Raw genomic sequence first — 23,716 nt, 5'->3', positions numbered from 1 at the left:
AGGGTAGGAGAGCCCAGAGATGAGGGAGTTCGCTATTGTTGCTTCAGCAAATCAGAGTTTTCACTTGGTTCACACTTCTTTTGCTAACCACCTTTGGAAATTGTCTATTAATTGCTTTAGAGAACTTAAAAATGAAAACACTAGCTGAGTGTCATCAATCTTTAGCATAAACAAATGAAATTGTATCTTTGTAAACTTTAAGAATTCAAAATAAACAGCAAAAAGAAAAATGTTGGCTATAAAAATTTTTAAGTGAATTAAGAGCTTAGAAAAAAATGGAACATTTGATTTTAAATTAATTTGTAAAAATAAATTTTCAAGGAAAGATGGGGAAAGGATTTAATTTCCATTTTGGTGACATAGCTAGATGAGCAGCTAACAATATTCAGGGATATTGTTGAGGAATGGCAACAGGCCTCTGAACCAACAATGTCAGCTATGTTTTGTGCTTTTATGAACACCCTGTTTCCAGAGGCAGTAATTACACCAGAAGATGCTTTTACAAAAAAAAAAACACTAAACAAATTCCATCTGGCATGATTATGAAGAACATTAGAATAATTTATTTCTGGCTTTAGAAAAATATCAGATAAGGCTTTAAAAATTAAGGAGAAAAAATACCAATTCAAGAGAGTTATTGGAAAAATTTCCTCCTACTCCTTATAAAAAAGCTTGTTAATTCTGAAAACATTCAAGACAAGGATGATCATCCAAATGGAATTAAACAGCAAGATTGTTTAAAGTAAAAAGAAGGAACATAAAAGGTTATTTGATCAGAGTTAAAATGGGATGTGTTATTTGAGGGGCTTTCTGGACTTGCTGGCAACTGAAAAACAATGTATATTGGATTTGCTTAGAGTTAAGAGTCAAGATATGGAACACTGAATTTTTTATTTGTTAAAAGAATGTATTATATTAGGGATCTGTCTGGATTTTTTGTTGACCCTGGATTGAAAACCATGTTATTTATTGGACTTGCCTGTACTTAAGAGATTATGGGATGATGAGTTTTAAATTTGATAATTAAGAGGAGGTAAAGAGATAGTGAAACTGTTTAGCCTTGTGATGAAATAGGAATTGTTTTCTTAAGGGGCTTCTGTATTTTTTTCTTTCTGTTTTTCTTTTTTATACCTTTTATTCCCTCTTTCTATTTTTCTTTTTTGTTTGACTTTTTAGTTTTAGTTTGTATTATCTTTTATTTTTGTAGTTAAACATTTTAATAAAAAATACTATTTTAAAATACATATAGAAATACGAGTGGCATGACACTGTTGTTTTTCCAGTCTTGAGCCAAAAGCCAATTAGTGAAGCCAATTAGTCAAAATCAGGTTGATGACACCATGCATTTCGTAGAGACAGGTATTATAACATAGAAGGGATAATGATACCCATGGCTATTGCTTTCTGTAATATTCCTGTGACTCTCTATAATCTAGTTTTTCTTTTTAATAGCAGAAGAAAATCTAGTAAGATTGAAATAGAGAGAAGTCTTTTAAGGCAGAATATTAGGAGAGCAAAACAGAACTTTTGTAAATCATGTCATTTGAAGCTAATTAAAAATGCAAATTCAGAAACTGCTGAATATTTTAATGGCATTTCAGATTGCAACAAGGACAAACACTGAACATCTGAAAAACACAATCACCAAATATCAGTAAACAAATATAAACAAAAACACACACAAATAAGTGGTTCTACATTGAGATACATCATAAGGTATTTTCCTTCGAGAAACTGGTTTTCAAAATCTTAAGCATCAAAGTAAGATTCTTTAGATTCTGAAAATTACATTTTTTTTTATTTTCAAAAAAATAATGTGCACTCTTTAAAGAACATGTATACATAGAGAAAAAGACAGACAAACATTGCATTTTGTGATTTGCCCAGTATACAGCCATCTTCTCTAAAATGAGGTCTCCAATTTGAAAATATGCAACAATTACTTTCCCTCCTAGTAAAATATATGACATAATTAAAATACCCTCACACAACAGTTGCTAAAAACATTCGAGGTGGAGATCATAAAATGTGAAATGTATGACCATTAACCACGTTTTTCAGTAATGCGTCAGCTCTTTGTGGCTCTTTTACCTCCATTAAAACTTTGAGATATTGCAGCAGCTGAGCAACTAACTTGCTCCTCAAAACTAGCCATGTTGTGGCTTAGGAAAGAACAAGCTTTCTCCACTGTGAAAAGTCGGTCCTTTAGCCAATAGCAGCTAGTGATAATCTCATGCACCTCTATTTTATTTTAAAATCTTATAAATCAGTGCCTAGTCCATGTCAATAAAAATCCATTCTTATCTTCCCAAACCAACTCTCAAATTAAATAAAATCATACATTAGCTAAGGACTGTAAGGAGTATGAGTACATATCATTTTTAAATGGAGTTATCACGTAGAACAGCAATCCTCAACCTTTCTAGCTTGGCGGACTAGCGGAGGGGGTGAGGGAATGGTTCTGTATGAGTGGCGGGCGTACCCGCTGCTCACGCAGATGGAGTTCTGAGCACCAGTGCCAGCGTCCACCACTTGCACAAATGGGGCTTCATATGCCAGCGCTAGCACTTACTGCTCAGACAAATGGAAGCTTCACACACTATATGTAGGTTTTTAGAAAACTAAGTCATTGGGAATATTGATGTGAACTAAGCTCCAAATAATAAAAATGTAAGGAAGATTTCCTTATTCACCCAATTATCAATAAGTTCTATGTACTCTAACAATTCTAAGACAGGACAACTATTCGTTTGTGCTTCTTCAAGTTGTTGATCAGTTGTTTGCTGAATGTTCAATGCTGAATTTCACAAAGCCAGGGAAATGAGCCATCCATAAACAAACTTGGTGGAGGAATGAAGAAGTGCAAATAGCTGTGAAGAAGCTATTAAAAATGTTGTTCCAGTCCCACTTCAATAAAAATCTCCAGCATGACAGGGTGCAAAAATCGGTTGCCAGAGAGCAGTAGCAACAGCCAAGGTTGTTTATTACGACTACATATATGATAAGTTGGACATGCCCAAAATAAAAAAAGAAAATCTGCCTCTTGGCCAAGGCACATCATCAAGCCATTTAAGATATTGGCCAAATTAAGTACATATGAGGACCATCGACTGCTTCAAGTCATCCTCCACCAATGGAGTGATTACTTCTCCATTACTGCAAACCAATGTGGCTTTGTGAAACAACGGATCGCATTCTCACTGCTTGGTTCCTTTTAGAGCACTGTGAGAACTCCAAGCCCATCCACAGGACATTCCTTGACCTGGAAAAGGCCTTTGATCGCATCCCACAGTATTCATCCTTTGCATGGACACTGTGATGTTTGACCTCCAATTGTCCCATCCATGGTTGTTTTTCTATACCAATGATGTCTTCTTGGTGAATGAAAAGGAAAACTCCGAAGAGCAAACGTAGCAATTTTAAAGAACAGCTCAGCAAATTTGGATTTCAACTGAACATCAAGAAAATTGAATATATAGCAGTGGCTCCCAAACTGATGGAACCATCAGCATTGGTGGTGAAGACCTGAAGAATTTAAAGCTATTCCTTGGCTTCCTCATATGCAGTGACAGTAATAGCTTTCTGGATACCTGCACTCATGTCAATGCCGACTGGAGGAAGTGGCGCCAAGCAACTAGAATCCTGTGTGATCACTGGATGCCCCTACACCTCAAGTCAAAGATTTACAGAACAGTAAATCAAAACACGGGACAAAAGTGTCATTGTCAACAGCTAACAATCAACATCCCCCCTTCTATCAATTACAGACCAAACAAAAGCATTTCTGGGTCAGGCAATAAGATGTTACAGCATTTCTGGAAGAAATGCAGATGTGACATCACTGAGTGGGCAGGATTATAACTCCATTAAAAATGGTATGTACTCATATTATAGTGCTCTGTGACGTCATGCTGGCCACGACTGCGGAAATGTCTTTGGACAGTGCTGGCTCAATAGCCTTGAAACAGAGATGAGGCCCATCCTCTCTAGTCAGCAATGGCTACCAGAGTAAAATCTGCAGGGACTCCTTTCCTTTTGAAATTTTGTTTTAAAGCTTTACTGTTTTACTCATACTACTGCCATAAAATGAAATCAGATTCCCTAATGGGATTTCTTCACAAGGCCAAGTAACTAAGGAAACTTGCTCTCAGAGTATATACGGATTCAAGAAGCCATTGTCAACATACACCCATATGTGTGCTTTGTTGTGGTGGTTTGTCCTAACATCAGTGCAAAAGCCAAAAACAGTCAGGAGGATGAAATGATATGGTTGCTGTCTCGCTACAGGTTTCCACTCCAGACACTCCATCTGGCAAGGCCGAGATTGCATTGCAAACACTGTAAAATAGTATTGCTATTACTACTACTACTAACAAAATGCACAACAAAGTAATTCATAGCTCATACAAGTTCTTGCTTTTGTAGATCATTATCTGGTTAACAATCTACATTTGATAACCATCATAAACCTCAATTATTAGCCCCTTACCTACAACGTTAAGATTCTATACACTTCATAATTAAAACCTCTTCCGAGATAGCCATTACCACATAGATATCCTACCATTTTATCTCATTTGTTTCTAGGATTTCAGTTCCCTCATAAATAGTGTCCTTGTCTCTTATCCTATTTACTCTGTTCTCTAGGAACATTTGCCTCTGAAATTCATACTTTGCAGAACTACTGGAAGACTACTGAAACTTTAGCTAAAAAAAAATGGGGTAATTGAAGCAATGATTATTCACAATACCCTACTGCAGGAATTGAAATTGAGAGCCACATATAGGTTAATATAGCACATCAAAGCCAACTTTTTAAAAATGGGTGGGGCCTGTAGCTTGAATGGGAGGTAGTTAGAAAGCTTAGAGAGAGGGAATAAGTATTTTCACCATCTGAAAGATTAGATACCATTTTCTGCTTCAAACACTATTAAATGTGCATATTTGTTACCATTTACTTAAAAAAGAGCTCTGCTGGCCACAAAGCAGATCTTGGCAAGCTATATTTAGTCCCCCACAAGCCATACTTTCTACATCTCTGATTTATGGAAATTAATTTTAAACTCTTTGTTAAGCAATTTGCATGCCATTCTATAGAGATAATAATGGACAGTAAAGAGAATTGTTTTCTGCGTTCATCTGTGAAACTTCAAGTACAACTTTCAGACTTTTCTTCCAACTAGTGGCTACCAAATGCTCTTGCAAATATGAATTAAATATGCAAATCTGGCAGCACAATGTAAGTAGGATAATGCTCATTTAGCATTTGCTGGTGTGAATTTAAAGAAGGCCTAGAGAATTGGGTTGAACAGGGACTATATATATTTCTTAAGCTGATTTCTTTTTAGCATGGTAAAATTTTATTAAACTTGTTCCAATTTTAGCTTAAAATATGGTAATCTTTGGTAATTTAGCTTAAAATTTAGTTTAAAATTGGTAATGCAAGCAACCTATCCCATTAAAATTCTTCTTTTCAAGAATGGTCATTAAGTGAGAGAGAAGGAAGGGAGAGAAGCAACGCCCATTGTCCGGCAGAATGCTTGGACATGGCCTTGTGTTTTCCCTGGCTCAAAGAGAATTATGTCAATTTACATTAAAACATCAGTGTATTTTTAAAAAAATAAAAACAAGTATAATAACAAGATTTACTCACCAGCTTTAAAATATTCACAAAAACCTAGTAAGAAAAATCCTTCTTAGATACAAGTCTCACATTCTCCAGGAAATGTAACTGGACATTTGGGGTTTATATCTAAACTAAAGTGCTTTAAGAACTTATTCAGATTTGCATGATTGTAAAATATTGTCATTTGCCTTATGTGAGAATCTGACACAGAGAGTGGTTCCTCAGACCAGGAGTGTAATAATTTAAATAGATCTTGAAACCTACAGGAGTATTCCCAATATGGCAATCCAACATTTTATATCTGATGCATATATTTATAGTTTTCTTCCCTGACCCTTGTTTTTAATTCAGTAACTAAGCTATACTAGGAGTTGAAATTAATACTATATTTAAATCTTCAGATCACACTGTATATAGATGCAAGAAAAGCTCAGCTACCCATTATAGCAAACTGCTCCCTCCTTCATCTTAAAGAGTAACTTTATATTCTCTTTTATCCACAGGGCAAATGTGTAATGTGATGTGGGAAAGGTGAACTATATATTGAGAAGTACATAGAATTCATATTTAAGCTGCTTAATGCCCTAACGTTCAACTAGAATGAGTAACCTGCAAACATATATGCTCCATAGTAAAGCTAAGTGTCCTTCTAGACACCGGTGGATATCAAGATAAAAAAAAGTTCATACACAAGAACCTAATTCAACGTCTCTTAACCTTGGCTACTTTAAAATGTGTGGACTTCAATTCCCAGAATTTCTCAGCTAGCTATGGTGGTTGGGGAATTCTAGTTGAAGTTCACACGCCTTAATGTCGCTACGGTTCAGAAACATTGGCCTAACTTCTTTGAAAAGGTCACATTTTTTTCTGTACATTTCATGCAATTGTGCACAATGCAGTAACAATATTTCCAATTCCACCCACAGCCCTTTTCAAAGTGCGCCTTTTATACTGACTGCAGCTCACAAGAAAGTCTGCACAAAGTCTGTGGCAATAAAACTAGGGAAACATGAGGAGAACTTCTCATTTTTCCTGAAGCAAAGCAGGGATGTTGATGTTCCATCCAATAGCCTGACGATCAAATCCACAAGTGAAGAGGTTGCATATTGGATGATCTTCACTCCATGCTGAGCAGCAAACCATTCTTCTATGACCCTGGGAAAACAAAAAGGACAGTATTAGACTTTGCTTGGTTCTTTTTTTCTGCCTTTCTTATTAGGCTATACAGATAGTTCTTTAGCAACAATTTGAAGCACTGAAAAAAGTGACCTGCAACTGGTACTCTACAGTCACATAATAACAAAATTTGAGCATTTGGCAACTGGCATGCATTTACAATGGCAGGATCATGGAGTCTCGGTTTGTGACCTCTGCATCTGGCTTTCGAAAAGAAAGTTAATAGGGGAAGCTGGATTTGCTTAACAGCCATACGATTCACTTAATAACTGCACTGATTCACTCAACAACTGTGGTAAATAAGGTCATAATATTAGACACAATTCACTTAATAGCTGCCTTGCTTAGGAATGGAAATTCTGGTCCCAACTGTGATTGTAAGTTGAGGATTGCTTGTTTACACTGCCAAAATCTGCTACTTTCCAAACATGTATCCCAATACAGAATATTGACCATACAAAAAGGAATCACTAAGCAAGCAAAAGTATATTTTATTTTTTAGATAACTATCACCAAAACTATGGCTGAAATGAAATCAGGTATATAGATTTTTGGGAATCTGAGGAACAGAGATAGTCCCTCAGAAATTTTGAAAACATAGAAGTTGTTCAGTTTTTCTTTTTTAAAAAATATAGCATTAAAACAAAGAAAAATAGAAAACACATTTTCTATTCAGTGAAAGTTAAGCTCTTTGAATATTTTTTTAAGTTCCAGTTATTTACTAAGAGAATCAAGACAATACAAGTAGCCCTCCATTTACAACAGTTCATTTAATGACTGCTTGAAGTTACAATGGGACTGTAAAAAATGATGGTGACCATTTTTCACCCTTTATGATGGTTGCATCATCCCCATGGTCATAGGATCAAAATTCAGAAGCATGGCAACTGATTCATGTGACATTTATGACAGTTGAAGTGTCCCAGGGTCATATGATCACTTTTCGAGACCTGACAAGCAAAGTCAATGAGGAAGCCAGATTCACCTAACAACCATGTCATTAATTTAACTGCAGCGATTTGCTCAACAACTATGGCAAGAAAGGTCACAAAATGGGGCAAAATTCATTTAACAACTGTCTTGCTTAGCAACACAGATGGTTGTAAGTCAAGGATTACCTGTATGTTGAAATAATTTTTTATAGATCTTGTTTAAAAATTGGTTTGTGCTGAATTCTATGCATAGAGAACAGCATAATTTAAAATGTACAGCAGATTTAACAGATAATCAGAGTTGGAAGGGACCTGGTAGGTCATCTAGTCCAACCCCCTACCCAAGCAGGAGACCCTACACCATTTCTGACAAATGGCAGTCCAATCTCTTCTTGAAAGTCTCAAGTGATGGCGCTCCCATAACTTCCGAGGGCAACTTCTGTTCCATTGGTTGATTGTTCTCACTGTCAGAAAGTTTCTCCTGATTTCCAGGTTAAAACTCTCCTTGTTCAGTTTCCATCCATTATTCCTTGTCTGGGCTACAGACGCTTTAGAAAATAGACTGACCCCTTCCTCTCTGTGGCAGCCCCTCAAATATTGAAAGACCGCTATCATGTTTCCCCTGGTCCTTCTCTTCACTAAATTCACCAAGCTCAGTTCCTGCAACCGTTCGTTGTATGTTTTAGCCTCCAGTCCCCTAATCATCCTGGTTGCTCTTCTCTGTACTTTTTCTAGATCCTCAACATCTTTTTTATAATGTGGTGACCAAAACTGGATGCAGTACTCTAGGTGTGGTCTTTCTAAGGCTTTATAATGGTATTAGTACTTCCCTTGATCCTTCTTCAATCTAGTGTAATGTAACCGCAGTTCTCAAAAGGAACAGTGTCTTATACACTGTGCTATTTAGATGTAAAAGCACATAAAGTAGTGATACATTCAAAAATCTATACATTGAGTTAAGTTTTTTGTTTTTTGCAAACCGTTAAGTTAAATGTAGTATGTTAAAGAGCCTTGAAAAAAATACTTTTGTGAGAGAGATAGTTTCGCTGTTACAATGACTTCACTCAATTGACCAACTAATTCAATGTTTTAACATGTTCAGTGTTAACATGTTCAATTCAATGTTTTATACAATGGCAAGCAGCTGAAATGTTAGACTAAGACTAGATTAATATATGCTATTAGTCCTTGACATATAACCAGTTGCCTAAAACCCATTTTAAGAGATGATGTCCACCCACCCCTGCTGAGAACTACTTATGACCCATTTTTGAAGTTACAACTGCCACATGTACACTTGGGCTGTCACATGATCATGATCACATTTTGGGCACCTAGCAACCAGCTCATCTTTACGACTGTTTGCAGTGTCTTGTGGTTATGTGACTGCACAATTGCAATTTTGCGTGTTCTCAGTGTTTACTTCCAGTTTCTGGCAAAATCGCCCACTGGGGAAAATGGATTCACTTAAATGCAGTATTTGCATAATGATTGTAGCATTCACTTAATAACCATTGTAAAAAATGGTTGTAACTGATGCCTCAACTTATGACAGCAATAACTTCAACAACAATTCTGGGGTCAATTAGGGTTGTAAGTCAAGGTCTATCCGTACAGGAAAGGAGGATAAGTATTTTTAGTTTAATGACAACTGTTTTTCTGCAACAACATGGTATGTTTCAACTAAATAATATATATTTTGTAACATGCAGAAAAACAACTTAAGGGGAGAATGAGAGAGATGTTAAAGAAATAGCTAAAGTTTTGCTACCTGTCTGTTGCTGCGAGGAAGACGTGCTAATCGCACTCCAGACATGTCAAATAATCTAACCTGTCGGTTGTCATGTGGAAGGGCAATGATTTTTTGCCCAACACAAACATTAATCCTGTGCAGAGGAGATAAAAAAATAAATTAGACAGCCTGCCAGGAATTGACAGTAGTTCAAGGCCACTGAAAGTGATTTAATTGGAATTTCATGCTACACACAGTCCCCACAAATATAATTTTATTTTCTACAAAAAAAATGGTTGGTTTCTGGCACTGATGGTATCATAGACATTCACAAAGACATTACCAGATGCACCCCCATAGTCTTTTGCTAAAGACAGAAAAACCCCTCTGAAGCTCACACATCCTGATTCCCTTCAGAAAGAAAACCTGCTCTGGAGGTAGTACTTAATGAGCACTGGGGGCCGCTACTAAAACCAGCTGAATAGAAAAATTGCATCAATTCATTTGAAGTACTTTAGCTGTGTAGACCAGGGTTTCTCAACCTTGGCAACTTTAAGATGAGTGGATTTCAACGTCTGGAGTCCATCCATCTTAAAATTGCTGAGATTGAGAAAACGTTAGTATAAATAGATCCTTTGCATTTAAAATTTTCAAATCATCACAATATGGCAATGAATATGCAGATCATAAACATTCCCCACCCTCAAATACTAAAAAATATATAATCAATTTGCATTAATTTAAGAGCCTAATATGCTTTTACTGCAAAAATGGTCCAAAAGACTATAAAACCTTTTGCCTTAATGAACAAAGCTTTGTTGCCATATTTTTTTCAGGCAGTTTTGAAGAAAGATGGGATATCAATCCAAAAACCGCCTTTCAAACCACAAACACATATTACCTTCCCTTCTCAATTAAACAGTATTCATACTCTTCATAATTCATAATTCCCTTATACAGAAGAGGCTAAAGCAGCAACCATAGTTACAAAATACCACAAATGATTAGATGAAGTCAGTCCTTAGCTGCCACACTAGAATGCTATTTTTCAAACAATGATGCCAAAGACATGTAACCTCAACAATGCATTTTAGGAAGAATTAAGAAAAACAGGCATTTCAAAGCAGTAGCTGTTTTCTACTGTTTTCTACTAAATCTTAAATTATGTTGTGATCGGAGTACCACTTTTTATTAAACAAATGCCTACCAGATTAAATGAAATATGGCTTACCTGTTTACTGCAGAGTCTGTGCGAATAGTAGCAATGGGTGATCTCATATTTTTCAAGTCCCAAACTTTCACAGTACGATCATCACTACCTGAAACCACATTGTCTCCCACAGTGAAAACAGCTGAAGTCACAGTGCTTGAAGGAAAGAAGTTAGAGCCACAGTTAACCATGTTACTGAGAATTCTGTGATAATTTTAAATCTACAGTATCCTCACTATTTTGAGAAACCACAAGGAAGATTATCGACACGGAGGCACGGAGCTGCTTGACTCTGGGTTCAATTATGAACCTTTACCAGGCATGTATTTTAACATAGCAAGATAGCTTCTTTCACACAAAAGAAGAGATATAATTTTGTAACTGCATGCCAAATCACATACACATATTATATGTAGTCTTTCCTAAACAGAAAAGCTACAGGACATTCAATTTTTGTTATGATACTGATCTATTTAAAATTAAAACATCTGTCATATTTGAATTATAGGAAATAAAAATGGTTTAATTTCATTAACCAGAAATCTATTAACCATTGCATCTGAAAAGATAATAACAGGGGTTTTAAGTTATTTCTTTCATCCTTTTGCCCTAATGGGCAAAACTTGGTTGCCATGATTTTTCAGACTGTTTTGAAGAAGCATGGGAAACGTCCATTCATCAAGTTATTTCTTTCATTGCAATGCTTCTTGCTTGCTCCACCTACACAGCCTGCTAACAAAGCACTTTGGTTTCCTTCCCTGATTCATTACAGTCTGCTTCTCAGCTCAATTTCTATGGATCGCATTTAATGACCTATCCTGTTATAGCTTGGGGTCACACACATCAATTGCTTGGAATTTAGTAATTTTAATTTAAAGTGTCAAGTTGCTCCTGTCACTTCTATTGTACTGTGAGAATCTGACTTCATGTTGTATTCAGCCTACTGATTGAGATTAGTATTACCCAAGTCACAGTGGGCTAGTATGTGCAAGGCCTCTTAATTTAAATTGACATCAAATTAAAGTCTAATTAGATCCAAATACCATAGTGTCAGTGGTATGAAGTTTTTAAATGCTGCATCAGACTGCCCCTGAGCTGGTCGGGGTAATTATGTGGCATGAACTAGAGGCCTTCAGAGCCCAATTATATAAGCCTTTGTGTCTGAACTGGTGTGGGGGCATAAGCAATTACAAATGGCCCCTGGTACCAAGGAAGATCTCCAGAATTACCATACATTCATAGCAAGGAGAATACTGAATCTCCCAAAATATATGCATTAGGTACTGATATATTCATGCTAGCAGCGGGTGCCGCTCTTTGGCAACACGACAATTGATTTGATCCCTTCATCATGCATTAAAATTATTCATCTAGTTAAGTTCTTAAAAGCTTGTTACTTTCAAGCAACCATTCAAATATCTTTTGAACTTCTGCCCTAAAATGCGAATGATTTTATTCTTTCCACTTTTCTGAATTTACAGATACAGATAATCAGAGTCGGAAGGGACCTGGTAGGTCATCTAGTCCAACCCCCTACCCAAGCAGGAGACCCTACACCATTTCTGACAAATGGCAGTCCAATCTCTTCTTGAAAGTCTCAAGTGATGGCGCTCCCATAACTTCCGAGGGCAACTTCTGTTCCATTGGTTGATTGTTCTCACTGTCCCAGGTTAAATCTCTCCTTGTTCAGTTTCCATCCATTATTCCTTGTCTGGGCTACAGACGCTTTAGAAATTATATTGACCCCTTCCTCTCTGTGGCAGCCCCTCAAATAGTGGAAGACTGCTATCATGTCTCTCCTGGTTCTTCTCTTTACTAGACTAACCAAGCCCAGTTCCTGCAACCGTTCGTTGTATGTTTTAGCCTCCAGTCTCCTAATCATCCTGGTTGCATCCTAATCTACACCCCAAAGTTGCAGTATATATGAAATCAACTTTTTACAAAACTGAGCTCCTCTAAGTGTTCACTGGAGCACAAAAAAAATCAATAAAAGAGAATACTTGCAGCTCAGAGTTTAACTGTGGGGTCCTTGGGGGTTTCCAAACATAGTTGCTTTCTTGCAGACATTTCATTACCCAATAATAGTAAACAATACCTCAATCAAGGAACTAACATCTCAAACAACCAATCAAACAGTCTAATCAAGGAACCACCAAGATCACTTCACCAAAAATGACAGGACAGGCCACTTGTATATTGCACTGCATCATCAAGCACTGATGAGACTAAGTATTTGGGTAATGAATTGTCAAACCCTGTAGTTCTGGAGTGGATCAATCCTTCTCCCCAAGGAAGAAAACAACCAAGCTCTGAAAACACCAAGGGCCTCACAGAGAACAGAAGATCCAACACACCATATTGAAAATACCTGTGCTGCCAAAGCAGGGCTGTGATCATATAAAAGGGTCTTGTTTTATGGGCTCTCGTTGTCTGGGATAACCTCCAAGCAGATTTCCCAGCACTGCTTTGAAAGATTCTGAAGACTTCTGGTGTTGGGGACTGACCAAAGATTGTACACAGATGTACCTTCACTGTAAGTGACCATCTCACTTCCACTTACTGGGGATTCTTAAAAGGTTTGGAGAGCAATATCACTATTTGTGTACAATAACTCATGGTTGAAAAGCCACCTAATTCTAAGGAATTAAACCCAACCATGTCTTTGTTCTTTTAAATCTTCTCTTCCAATCCGTGGCTGCAATCCTCTAATTGGTCTTCCCCTCAATCCCAACATGGCCCTTTTGATACTGGGCAAACACACAATCTCTCCTAGACTTTGCCTCCCCCACCAAAAAAAAGTTTATGTTGATGTCCCAATGCAATGATTATAGCAATAAAATACTGTGTTCCTTTTTGGAAAGGTGGCCATAAAAAGACCTGGGACTATGTGTACATGTGTGAATGATTATTCATATTTTATTTTATTTTTACGATATTTATTTATTTATTTATTTATTTAGTAGCCAATTTATATGGCTGACTATTTAAAAGCAACGATATTAAGTTTCTATACATTACATTACACACAACAGTTTTCGCATTCTTACTGCAGGACATTTAAATTTTCCATACATCCTTATGGAAGTCCTTTATAAAACTGATAAAATTCTGTCAATAAGGACTTTGCATTTTGTGTTTTAAGGACTTTGCATTTTGCGTTGTGTTGGTGGATGTTATCGGAGACTTCTCAAGCAGGGCAAAAGAATAAACCTTATCCATTTTTCTCAAGCAAGATTATCCAGATATTTCCAATGGTAAGCAGTCAGAGCCTTTGCTGCTAAAAACAGGAAAATAATATGGTTCTTGTTTTGAAACCTTTTGTACCTCCCATTAAGCACAAATAATACGGATAAATTTGGTGTGAACTCAACTATTTGTTTGGTTATTGCTCTCATTTTATTAAAGGAAGTTACCATTCTATTCCACAAAATGTGAATTCCATCTCATGCTGTTTATTTAACATAGAATGAAATTGTTCTTCAAGCTTTGGAATGAAATGCATGTATTTAATGGCATTTCAAGGCCACTCCAAACACCAAAGGACTCTGGGTAGCTGACAAACAATAATGCAACTAAAGTAAGCAACTAATCCAAGAAAATGTATATTAAAAACCCCAAAACATTAAGATGTGTATTACATTTGGCTCACATCTGAGGATCCAAGAGAGGCAGTAAACTTTACAAATTAGGAACAAATCAGGGGAAATAAACTGAAATTCAATCGAAGTAAATGATTTTAAGAGACACTTTGAAGGTGACCCTGAATCTACCAATTTCCTCAGATGCTAAGATACCTTATGATTACCAATTATGGCCTTTCCCAGAGATGCAATCTAAGTTATCTCTGGATTCATGGAATTTTAGCAATTGTACCGCTTTGGGAGTATATTTGGAAAAGTTAAATGAACAAAATATGGATTATTTTCTTCCAGTCATGTTCAGCAGGTGTACGATCAGCCAATTAATATTTTGGCTCAGTTTAAAATTCTGAGTTCAGCCTTTGAAACCCTAAATGGGCTGAGCCCAAACTTTAAAAAACAGAGAAGGAACAGTAAACCTGAAAGATAATGTAAAGGGAAAAAATGCATATTGGATATGGAAATTAGATCAGATGGCAGAAATGGCAAACAGAAATATGAAAATTTTATCAAAACTAAGGAACACTAAAATAGGAAGTAATAATCAAACTACTTCAATATTTCTTGAAAGAAAATGCAAACAGTGGCAAAAGAAGAAAGCACCCATCTTTCCCTATATAGGAAAAGAAACTGACATGGGGCAGATGATAGAGAGGCTGCGCAAGGGAAAATTAACCACTAAGCCCTCCGACTGAAATCAATATAAAGCATTAAACCAACCAAAACTGCAATTAGATAGCATTTAATTTAACAGCATGTGGCACTGAATAGCCTTTATTTTTTATTATACACATACACACATACTCCCACACAGAGGGTATTCCATTCTCCATCATGAACAATCCACCATTGAGAATTACAGACTAATCTATCATGAGGTCCAGGGCAGGTTGGTAGACCATTATTCCCCCTCCCCGCTCCCCGTTGAGAGAGGAACTAACCCAAAGTCATTTAACTGACCTCGTACCCAAGTGAGAACTAGGAGCTGGGTCCCTCATCCCTAATCTAGAACCTTAACTACTACTTTACACTGGCTGTAATAAGCAGTTAATTATAAGCCCAGGCCGTGATCAAAAATATAGGTAGAAAAATAAAAAAAAACAGAAAAATAAAAATTCATTCATACAAGACGAACTCTGAAAAATACTGGCAGAATATAGAGCAGGGATAAATTTTATTTTTCAGAGAGGTGCTTTTTCTGAAGGGCTGAATCCAAGGTAGTTTAAAGATAAAGCATGTTGAAAGAAAGAAAGAAAGAAAGAAAGAAAGAAAGAAAGAAAGAAAGAAAGAAAGAAAGAAAGAAAGAAAGAAAGAAAGAAAGAAAGAAAGAAAGAAAGAAAGAAAGAAAGAAAGAAAGAAAGAAAGAAAGAAAGAAAGAAAGAAAGAAAGAAAGAAAAGGAAACTGCAAGGGGACCATCAACTATGATAACAAAATAGGAGATCAAACTAAGTGACATGCATCGTATCTCCATTTAAATCAATTGTGTTGAAATATGCAGAAATACATGGAAACCTGCTTATGCCAATGCTATGCAAATAAAATAAAATTTTATTGCAGAATGCTTTGTCTTTTGCAAAAAAAAAATAAATGTTTTATTTTTGTTCTGCCCTTATTATTTTTATAAATAACTAAAGGTGGCAAACACACCTAATTAGGAAATCATGCGTTCCATTGTTTTTTTCTGCAGTCTACGAAAGCATGTGGCAACCCCAAAACTATTTCTAAAAAACTGAAATTAACACTCATATTTGATGCCTATCATAAAATATTGGCTCAAAATGGTCTTATTTTAAATGTTGGTGAATTGTCATTTACAAATATTTCAGCTGGGGAGGGAGAGATTAAAACCTAAGGTCACCACCTTTCCAAATATTTTTCATTAAAAAATTCATTAACATCCCCAGCTAGCAAGCTCTTGGAACAAAGGTCTTTAAAAAAACAAATAAAATAATAGTTTATTAATCTATTACAAGAAACCAAGGCTCTTGTGACATTTTAAAGATTAGTTCCAATCTAATAAATAGAAGTGACACAAGTTCTTATGACAGGAATTGAGACCAAAATTGATTTATTAACAGTACATAAACTTATGTATCATATAAAACGCTCAGGAATAGGCTTGTTGATTCTTTCATACTGCCCACAATTGAGATGTTTTAAAAATATTGTTGACAACTAAAACTTCATTTTATTTCAAATGTGCAAATGGCATATAATACTATTTCACTAAAATCTTCAATATTCTCCAATTTATACATCAAATAAAGTAGGCATTTGCCTTTGGAAGCTTTCCCTAAAACATACTTGCTTATTTTTAAAGTACTGCTATCTTCCCACTTTGATAGACTGATAAACAGATAAAGGGGATCATACAATTTTATCAATAAGTACATTTATTTTACAAAGCATGAAAAATTCTCATGGATCATTTACCAACTACATAAACGCATCTGAAACAATCCCTTAATGACCTCATTTAATTAAGCAAAGCCTGCGAATTTAAATCCTCCAGAAATGATACTTCACAGCACAGCATTAAGAGAGCCTGGTATTAATTTTTTTTAAATTAAAATTAAATGTATTGTGGGTTTTTTGTTCCAATTTAATGCAACTTTCAACTACTATAATTTGCAGCTTTGACATGAGGCTATTACATATTTGCTCCAGCGACAAACAATACAGGAGTGAAGCCACCACTTTTAACTTATTCACCGAATTGAGGTGTAAATACAAAGTTAATGGAAAGGAGGTTGTTAAATAAAGTGTTCAGTTAATGCATTTGCCACTTCTTTAGAGCTTTAATGATCAACAATACTGTTCAAAGTGCACTTGATTCTGAAAAGTTTAACGAACTATGGAAGCGAAGGTCATTCAATGCCCCCCCCCCATTTTTCTCTCAATAGATGCTGGATTCTTATGCAGCTGTAGCCAACTTAAAACTGTGGTTAACATCTCTTCAACTAAATTAATGAAAAATGTCAACAAGAGATCATTAGGCTCTATGTTAATGGAACGCTAAAAGGCATTAGGCTTTTAATAACTCAACAATGGATGACAGGTATCTTTGGGTATTAAAAAAAAGTTGGCAAAAAGATATTATTCATAAGACACCCTGATATGGTAGGTTCCCCAAAGGGAGTTTGGTGTGCTACTACCATTCTCCAGAAAAACTTCAGACTCTGCCAAACCTCAGCAAAACTCATTTATCTTGTCGTAGGAAGCACCAGAGCATGTACTTCCAGCTGACAGAGTGGCATTCTCTCACCACACACCACTGCCTGAACTGGAATATCCTGCTCCCTCTGTGGGTCTCAATCAACAGAAAGACTGTAATGCTAGCACTCCTCATTAGGACTAACAGCTGTCTCCCTAGTCACACAGAGACACAAAACTGTTTTGCATAACAATCTGCTGAAATTTCACACTGGGGCTGGGTAGGAGGAAGTGGGGGCAGAAAATATGAGGCAGAAAATGCTGGACCATGAAATGGTGATGCAGAGTGCGGTTTGGAACAGCTTTGGAAAAAAATTAACACTGTGGTGCCCATTTCACTCATATAGCACGACATTTAGACAGAGTTAAGAGCTTTTTTTAAACACACACAGATACCTTTTTTTTTTTAATAAAAGGGCCAATTTCCAGGAAGCTGTGTTTATTACTTTTAAAAATAGAGGTTCTAACTTATGTATCCAATTTGGAGCCTGTCCATCTCCCTCTAGGTGGTGTACAATTAAAACATAGAAGCCATATAAATATTATATTCCAATATTTGAAGTTAAAAGGGGGGAGATTCATTTAATCATTCATTCCAATACATACATGTATAGTATCAGAAGCTATGAATGCTTGTATTTTCCAATCAACAATATAATTCCCTTTAAAATATTATGGCCTTTTCACATGGTGCAACATGTGCAGATGACTAGAAAATGTGTTACTCTGATACATGTAATATTTATTTTTAAGAACTGTATTATGCAGCAATAGTACTACTGTTTTCAACACTCTCAAGGTTCATTAGGAATATTTATAACATGTACATATCACCAGTGTTCTGCATGCAAAGTTAACCATTAGTGTGGCTTTAAGAGGGGATTAAAAAGCAAAATTACCACCAACAAAACTGAAGCCTTCTTCTTTACACTACTAATTCAAGATGGTAGAACGTAAAAGTCAATATTTTTAAACAATTTTTTTTATAAAATCAGAATGGATATCAATACTCATACTGAGATATTTAGAAAACTGGAAGCTTGCTAACATATCACAATATTCAGTGTAGGAAAGGTTTGTCATGTTTTCAGCAATATATTTTAATTCCTATTATCCCTTCATTTTTCTATTATTATTGATCATTTTAAAGTAGCTGTTTCTTCCTCTCATCTGGAAGTCTTCAATAATTTGAGGTTACATAATATAGACCTTTTTCAAACAGAAGTGATTGAAGCCAGTCTTTATTTTTGCAAATTTAATTTCAGTTACTTAAAAGTTACAGTTCAGTTTTCTGATATAAAAATAGAAAATGAGGACACCAGTTTCAAATCTTTGGATTAGAAGTGAGTTTGGGAATATTTCCTTCCATTTACATATGAAATCCTCTTTTCACAAGCATCAAGATCTGATTTCTACAAGTCCTGCCTCAGAATACTTAAGGTCCTTTTCTGAAATTATTATGATATGTCACCTTTAAAATATAATGATCCACAATCTAACAAACACTGAATTATCCTGAGGATAATTGATAATGGCCACAATGCACTCAAGCCACTTTAAATAAAAAACAGCTACAAAAGAAGAAATAAAATCCTGACAAATAAAATAAAACTGAAAAAAGAAAGAAATAGTCATTCCCCGAGTTTAATCCTTCAGACATTCAAAGTAATATTATAAACAATTATAATATTAAAATGGATATTGGGTAGATTAGTGGAAAATAGGACTACTTGTAGCTACCAGTTGTTATAACCATAAATTCCACAATATCAGTCACTAGAAACCATCAGTGAGGCAGCATTACTCAACCTATGTCCTAATATAGGTACAATCTCTACCTATTAGCTTCTAAGAAAAAAGGAACTGAGGTGAATAGATCTTCCCGCATAGGGGTCTCTATGCGGGTCTCTTCCCGCATAGTTCTTCTGTTTTTACATATAATTGTCCTTAATCTTCATTCTGTGACCTATCCAAGTCTCACCCTTCTGCCCCTCTGACCAGATGCCTTACTCTTCTATAAAATGCTTGCTGAAAATAACAACTGAATAATTGATACTGAATTACAGATAGTCCTCAACTTACAATCATACTGTGATGACCTGGGGCAAAGTATGGAAGCAATACAGCCAGCTGATAGTTCAGACTCTCCTTTATTGCTCCAGTTTTCCCCCAAATGCTCCCATGTTTATGGCAAGTTCCGGAGCAAAGCACTCACACACACCACTAGCAGCCTCTGGTTGCGAGTAGTCCAGCAAAACGCTGTTAACAACAGCTTCAAGGCAAGAAGTCCAGCAAGACAAAGAAACAAAGCAACAATAAGACAAGAAGTTCAGCAAAATCCAGATGTTGGCAGTGGCACACAAAACTCCATGAATTCAGCGCTTGTTCTGATAAATGCCCCTCCCTACAGCATCTCCTTAAGTCTCAGTCCCCAGGTATGCCTTGTAAAGGGGGGAAGTCTTCTCCTGAGTCGCCAGGTTGGCCTACACTGCTCCCACCTGCTCCCTAGTCTCCGTGCTCGGGGATCAGAAAGGGGCAGTCCTTGCTCGTTGCCTGAGCTCCATCACTCCTTATCTCCACTGCCTAGCCTCTCTTCCCTGCTCTCTCAATCATCCTGTCTCCGTTCTTTGCTGGCCATCTGTCCCAGGCCTGAGGGACCTGGGGCTGCCTCGTTCTGTTCCTCCCCATGTTCCTCTGGAGCCAACAACATCACCCCCCTCAATCTCCATCAGCCCCAGCTCTGGCTCGCCTTCCTCTGCAGACTCAGGCTCCGACGGACCCATGACACATTTATTTAGTGACCATTTCAAGTTCCAACAGCATTTTTTAAAAAATGACTTACAACCAATCTCTGCATTTACAACCACCTTGGTAGCCCCAGGGTCATGTGATCAAAAATCGGGCATTTGGCACCCAGCATGTATTTATGACAGTTGCAGTGTCCCAGGGTCATGTGATCACCATTTGTGACCTTCCTAACTGGCTTCTAACAAGCAAAGTCAATGCGGGTGTGTGTGTGTCTCGATTTGCTTAACTACCTCATGATTCATTTAACAATTGCAGTATGATTCACTTTACAACCGTGGCAAAAAAGATTACGACAATGGGCATATGACTCACTTAGCAATCATCTTTTTTTGCAACAGAAACTCTGGCCAAATTGTAGTTGTAAGTCGAGGACTATCTCTAGGCCAAGGGTCCATCCAGCAGAACCCTGATTGTAATCACTGGCAGTGGTGCACTTTTTCCAATCACCCTAGTGATGCTACAATTGAAGCAACACTGTATCAGTAAGCCTACACAACAGCTTTATTAGAGCAAATTAATTCTGAGCACTATGTATATTCAATTAATACCACATGAAAGTTCATTACCATTACCATCTAATATAAAGTCACCACATCCTACAGAAAAAAATGTGCTTATTTCTCCGTCCTGTTTCATTTCTTAGAAGACATAACTTGAAATCAACGCACTTGCAAACTCCAATTGAAATATGCTTCTAAATTTTTTTTAAAAAAACCTCAACAAATCCTATGATTAAACATGGCATTCCTCACAGAAACTATAAATGGCTGAACATGGAAAGAAGTATTTCTCATTTTGAGTTTCAAAACAGGATAAAGGCGCCATCTGCTGGAGAGAAAAAAGGCAATGCCCACAAAATAATTTGTGGGTTTTACTACATTTCAGCTATAAATTTACAAGTTGTTATTTAAAAATGTGCTGTCTGCGTTCATTAATATAATCTCAGCGTCTTGACAACTGACCACTTGTCCAAGAAAAGAACATGCAATTCTTTTTTCTTTTTCTTTTTAAAGAACAGCAGCATTCAAAAAACATCTAGAATGGTTTGATTGTTCCCTTTTCATGAGAATAATAGAGAACTAGCTGTACCATATCTTCCACATATATGAAAGGGTACATCTTTATCCAGCCTTTCTAGATACACGTTCTCTACAAATAAGACCAGTAGATTAATATGATCTCTTCTAGGTCTTTCAAATCAATAAGCATTCTTTACCATTTAAAACTTAAGCTCCAGGATTTTAAAAGAAATTATTTTATAAAATCAATGCAACAAACTATAATCAGCAAACGCAGATTTCAATGCAGTGCTAGGGACATTAAAAAAGAAAATCTATGTTTTTTGTCACATTTGAATGCCAATAATCAAGTTATTACTTGACCTTGAATTTTTTCCATAAAGAAACTGAGAATATTCCCCCAGACTTCCTATGAGAAAAAAATTAATAACTAAATAAGAGCTTCTGTATTTGTTTCAAGACAAGAACTCCTTGAACAAGACACATGTTATTAGAAAAAGGTTTCATGGTAACCATTCATATGTTCAGCTTCAGGGCACTGCCAAAGGTAACAGAACTGACATCAACTCTTCACAATTTCTGTCAATAGAAAGCAACATACAAATAGATCTTTACAGTAAAAAAGAACACAATACATTTTTATTGTTTTGACATAAAATGTATTGAAGTATTAAAGTATTAATTATATTAATTAGTATAATTTGTATCAAGTATTTTATCTATAAAAGTAAATTGCTATGATATACAGAGGCAAACTGGAAAAAAAACCAAAGACCATGAATACAGAATGATGAAGAAAAATGAATCAAAATATACAATACAAAGATTACTGAATAACTAAAATGAGCTCCACATGCAGGAAAGAATGCTGAAACAGTCATAAGTGGCATATTACATGATAAAACACAAAACATTTAATTTGGATTCCTGTTTATTTAATTCCATCCCCGTTTCTCTGTTTTATTTGTTGATGAAAGTCTAATAAAATTTATCTATACATGATATTTTAGGAGAAAATAACTGAAAAATGTATGCAATCTTTCACGATTGAATTGGATGTATCTTACTTGTCCTCAGCATTTATTAAAGCTTTAAATTAGGCTATAAAACATAAAAAAGGAAACTCAGACTAATTACATTTAGCATGAAAAATTCAATAGAAAACTTTTCCTATATCAGTAGCTAAATACAATTCCCATGTAAAAAAAAAAAACATTCTAGGACAAAGCGGTCACTTACTCTGTATGGCCCTGAAAGACATTCACAGAGTGAATAGAAGGGTCTCTGAAATCCCATAGACGGAAGGTTGTGTCACGTGATGAAGTTACTACAAGGCGCTGGGTGGGGTGAGTGCAACAGTGTGTAAGTTCTTGATCATGTCCTAAAACCACAAAGCAAAATATTATGAACTTTGAAAAGGCCTGACCTACTCACAAAAATTTGGGATGAAGAACATCAGAGAAACAATTATGTTCCGAAGGTTATCAAAATGGTCTTAGCAAAAGAAGTTTGCCCAAACCAGATTAAAATTCTGTTCCAATATTACTTGTTCCCTATTGGAATATTGTGGATTAAATTCCACATTTCATCTAAATACAGACATTTTTAAAATGTAAGGGAACAAACTTCTGTCACTTTTGTATTGATGTGACTTATGAACATGATGGATATTATGTAAAGCAAATTTTGAGTATCTATATAAAAATGGTACCCATGATTAAATAAAGAAGGGGCCATCGCTTCTTGCATGCTTTCAGAAACACATAATGCAGCCTGCTATCTGTAGATATTTACGTATCTGTCACAATCACAGAAGCATTTTTTATATTAGACCAGATACCACGTTTTCCTCTATAACAAGAAATGTTCAGACACTAATATTAAACAAGTTTCCAGTTCTATGCAGTTTAATTTGGGGCTGCTAAAATTTACAGCTTATAAAGGTATAGTTATAGCAACATATAACTATATAATTTCTAGCGAGTCTACTATAAAGTACAGCAATTAATCCTTGTTTTATTTTAGGATTACAGAGTCATAATGTTGCAACGTCTGTATGTCAGCTACTGTATTTCCCCATGTATAAGCCACCCCTTTTTTCCAAAATTTTCAAGCCCAAAAAGTAGGGGGGTGGCATATACAAAGCAGGTATACTTTTTATACGTGAAAAATGCATAAAATAATAAAGTAGGAATAAACTGATTTTCCAGCAGTATGCTATACTTTTTTGTAAAAATTGTAAGTGATGATACGATTACAAGTGCGAGTACGCGATAGAAATGCATACGCTAGGCATCGGCCTGAATGCTTCGTTCCTACTCTCGTTCCGATGCGTAGATTGCTAGCGTCGCCCGCACCGCT

At 36.0% G+C, this 23,716-nt stretch overlaps 1 protein-coding gene across 10 annotated transcripts in view; it reads right to left on the bottom strand.

Annotated features, from left to right (window-relative positions):
• Positions 1-1,150: 1,150 nt before the first annotated feature.
• The window catches only part of WDR37 (WD repeat domain 37), a 51,296-nt gene continuing 28,730 nt past the window's right edge, over positions 1,151-23,716 (bottom strand). For 9 of the 10 annotated variants that reach the window (XM_087916592.1, XM_087916588.1, XM_087916593.1 and 6 more), the window contains 4 exons: positions 22,595-22,736; positions 10,698-10,832; positions 9,506-9,620; positions 1,573-6,781 (listed from right to left, as the gene is read on the bottom strand). In XM_087916592.1, coding sequence (XP_087772718.1) covers positions 6,650-6,781; positions 9,506-9,620; positions 10,698-10,832; positions 22,595-22,736 — 524 coding nt within the window. In that variant the 3' untranslated portion in view covers positions 1,573-6,649. Of the gene's footprint in view, positions 6,782-9,505; positions 9,621-10,697; positions 10,833-22,594; positions 22,737-23,716 lie in introns of all 10 variants that reach the window. The other variant, XM_087916589.1, reaches the window with a different exon arrangement.

Source organism: Pseudonaja textilis, chromosome Z (genome assembly GCF_049901715.1).
Source record: "Pseudonaja textilis isolate UNSWEBS1 chromosome Z, rPseTex1.2, whole genome shotgun sequence".
NCBI classification, from domain to species: Eukaryota; Metazoa; Chordata; class Lepidosauria; order Squamata; family Elapidae; genus Pseudonaja; species Pseudonaja textilis.
This window is presented reverse-complemented; position numbering and strand designations above follow the sequence as displayed.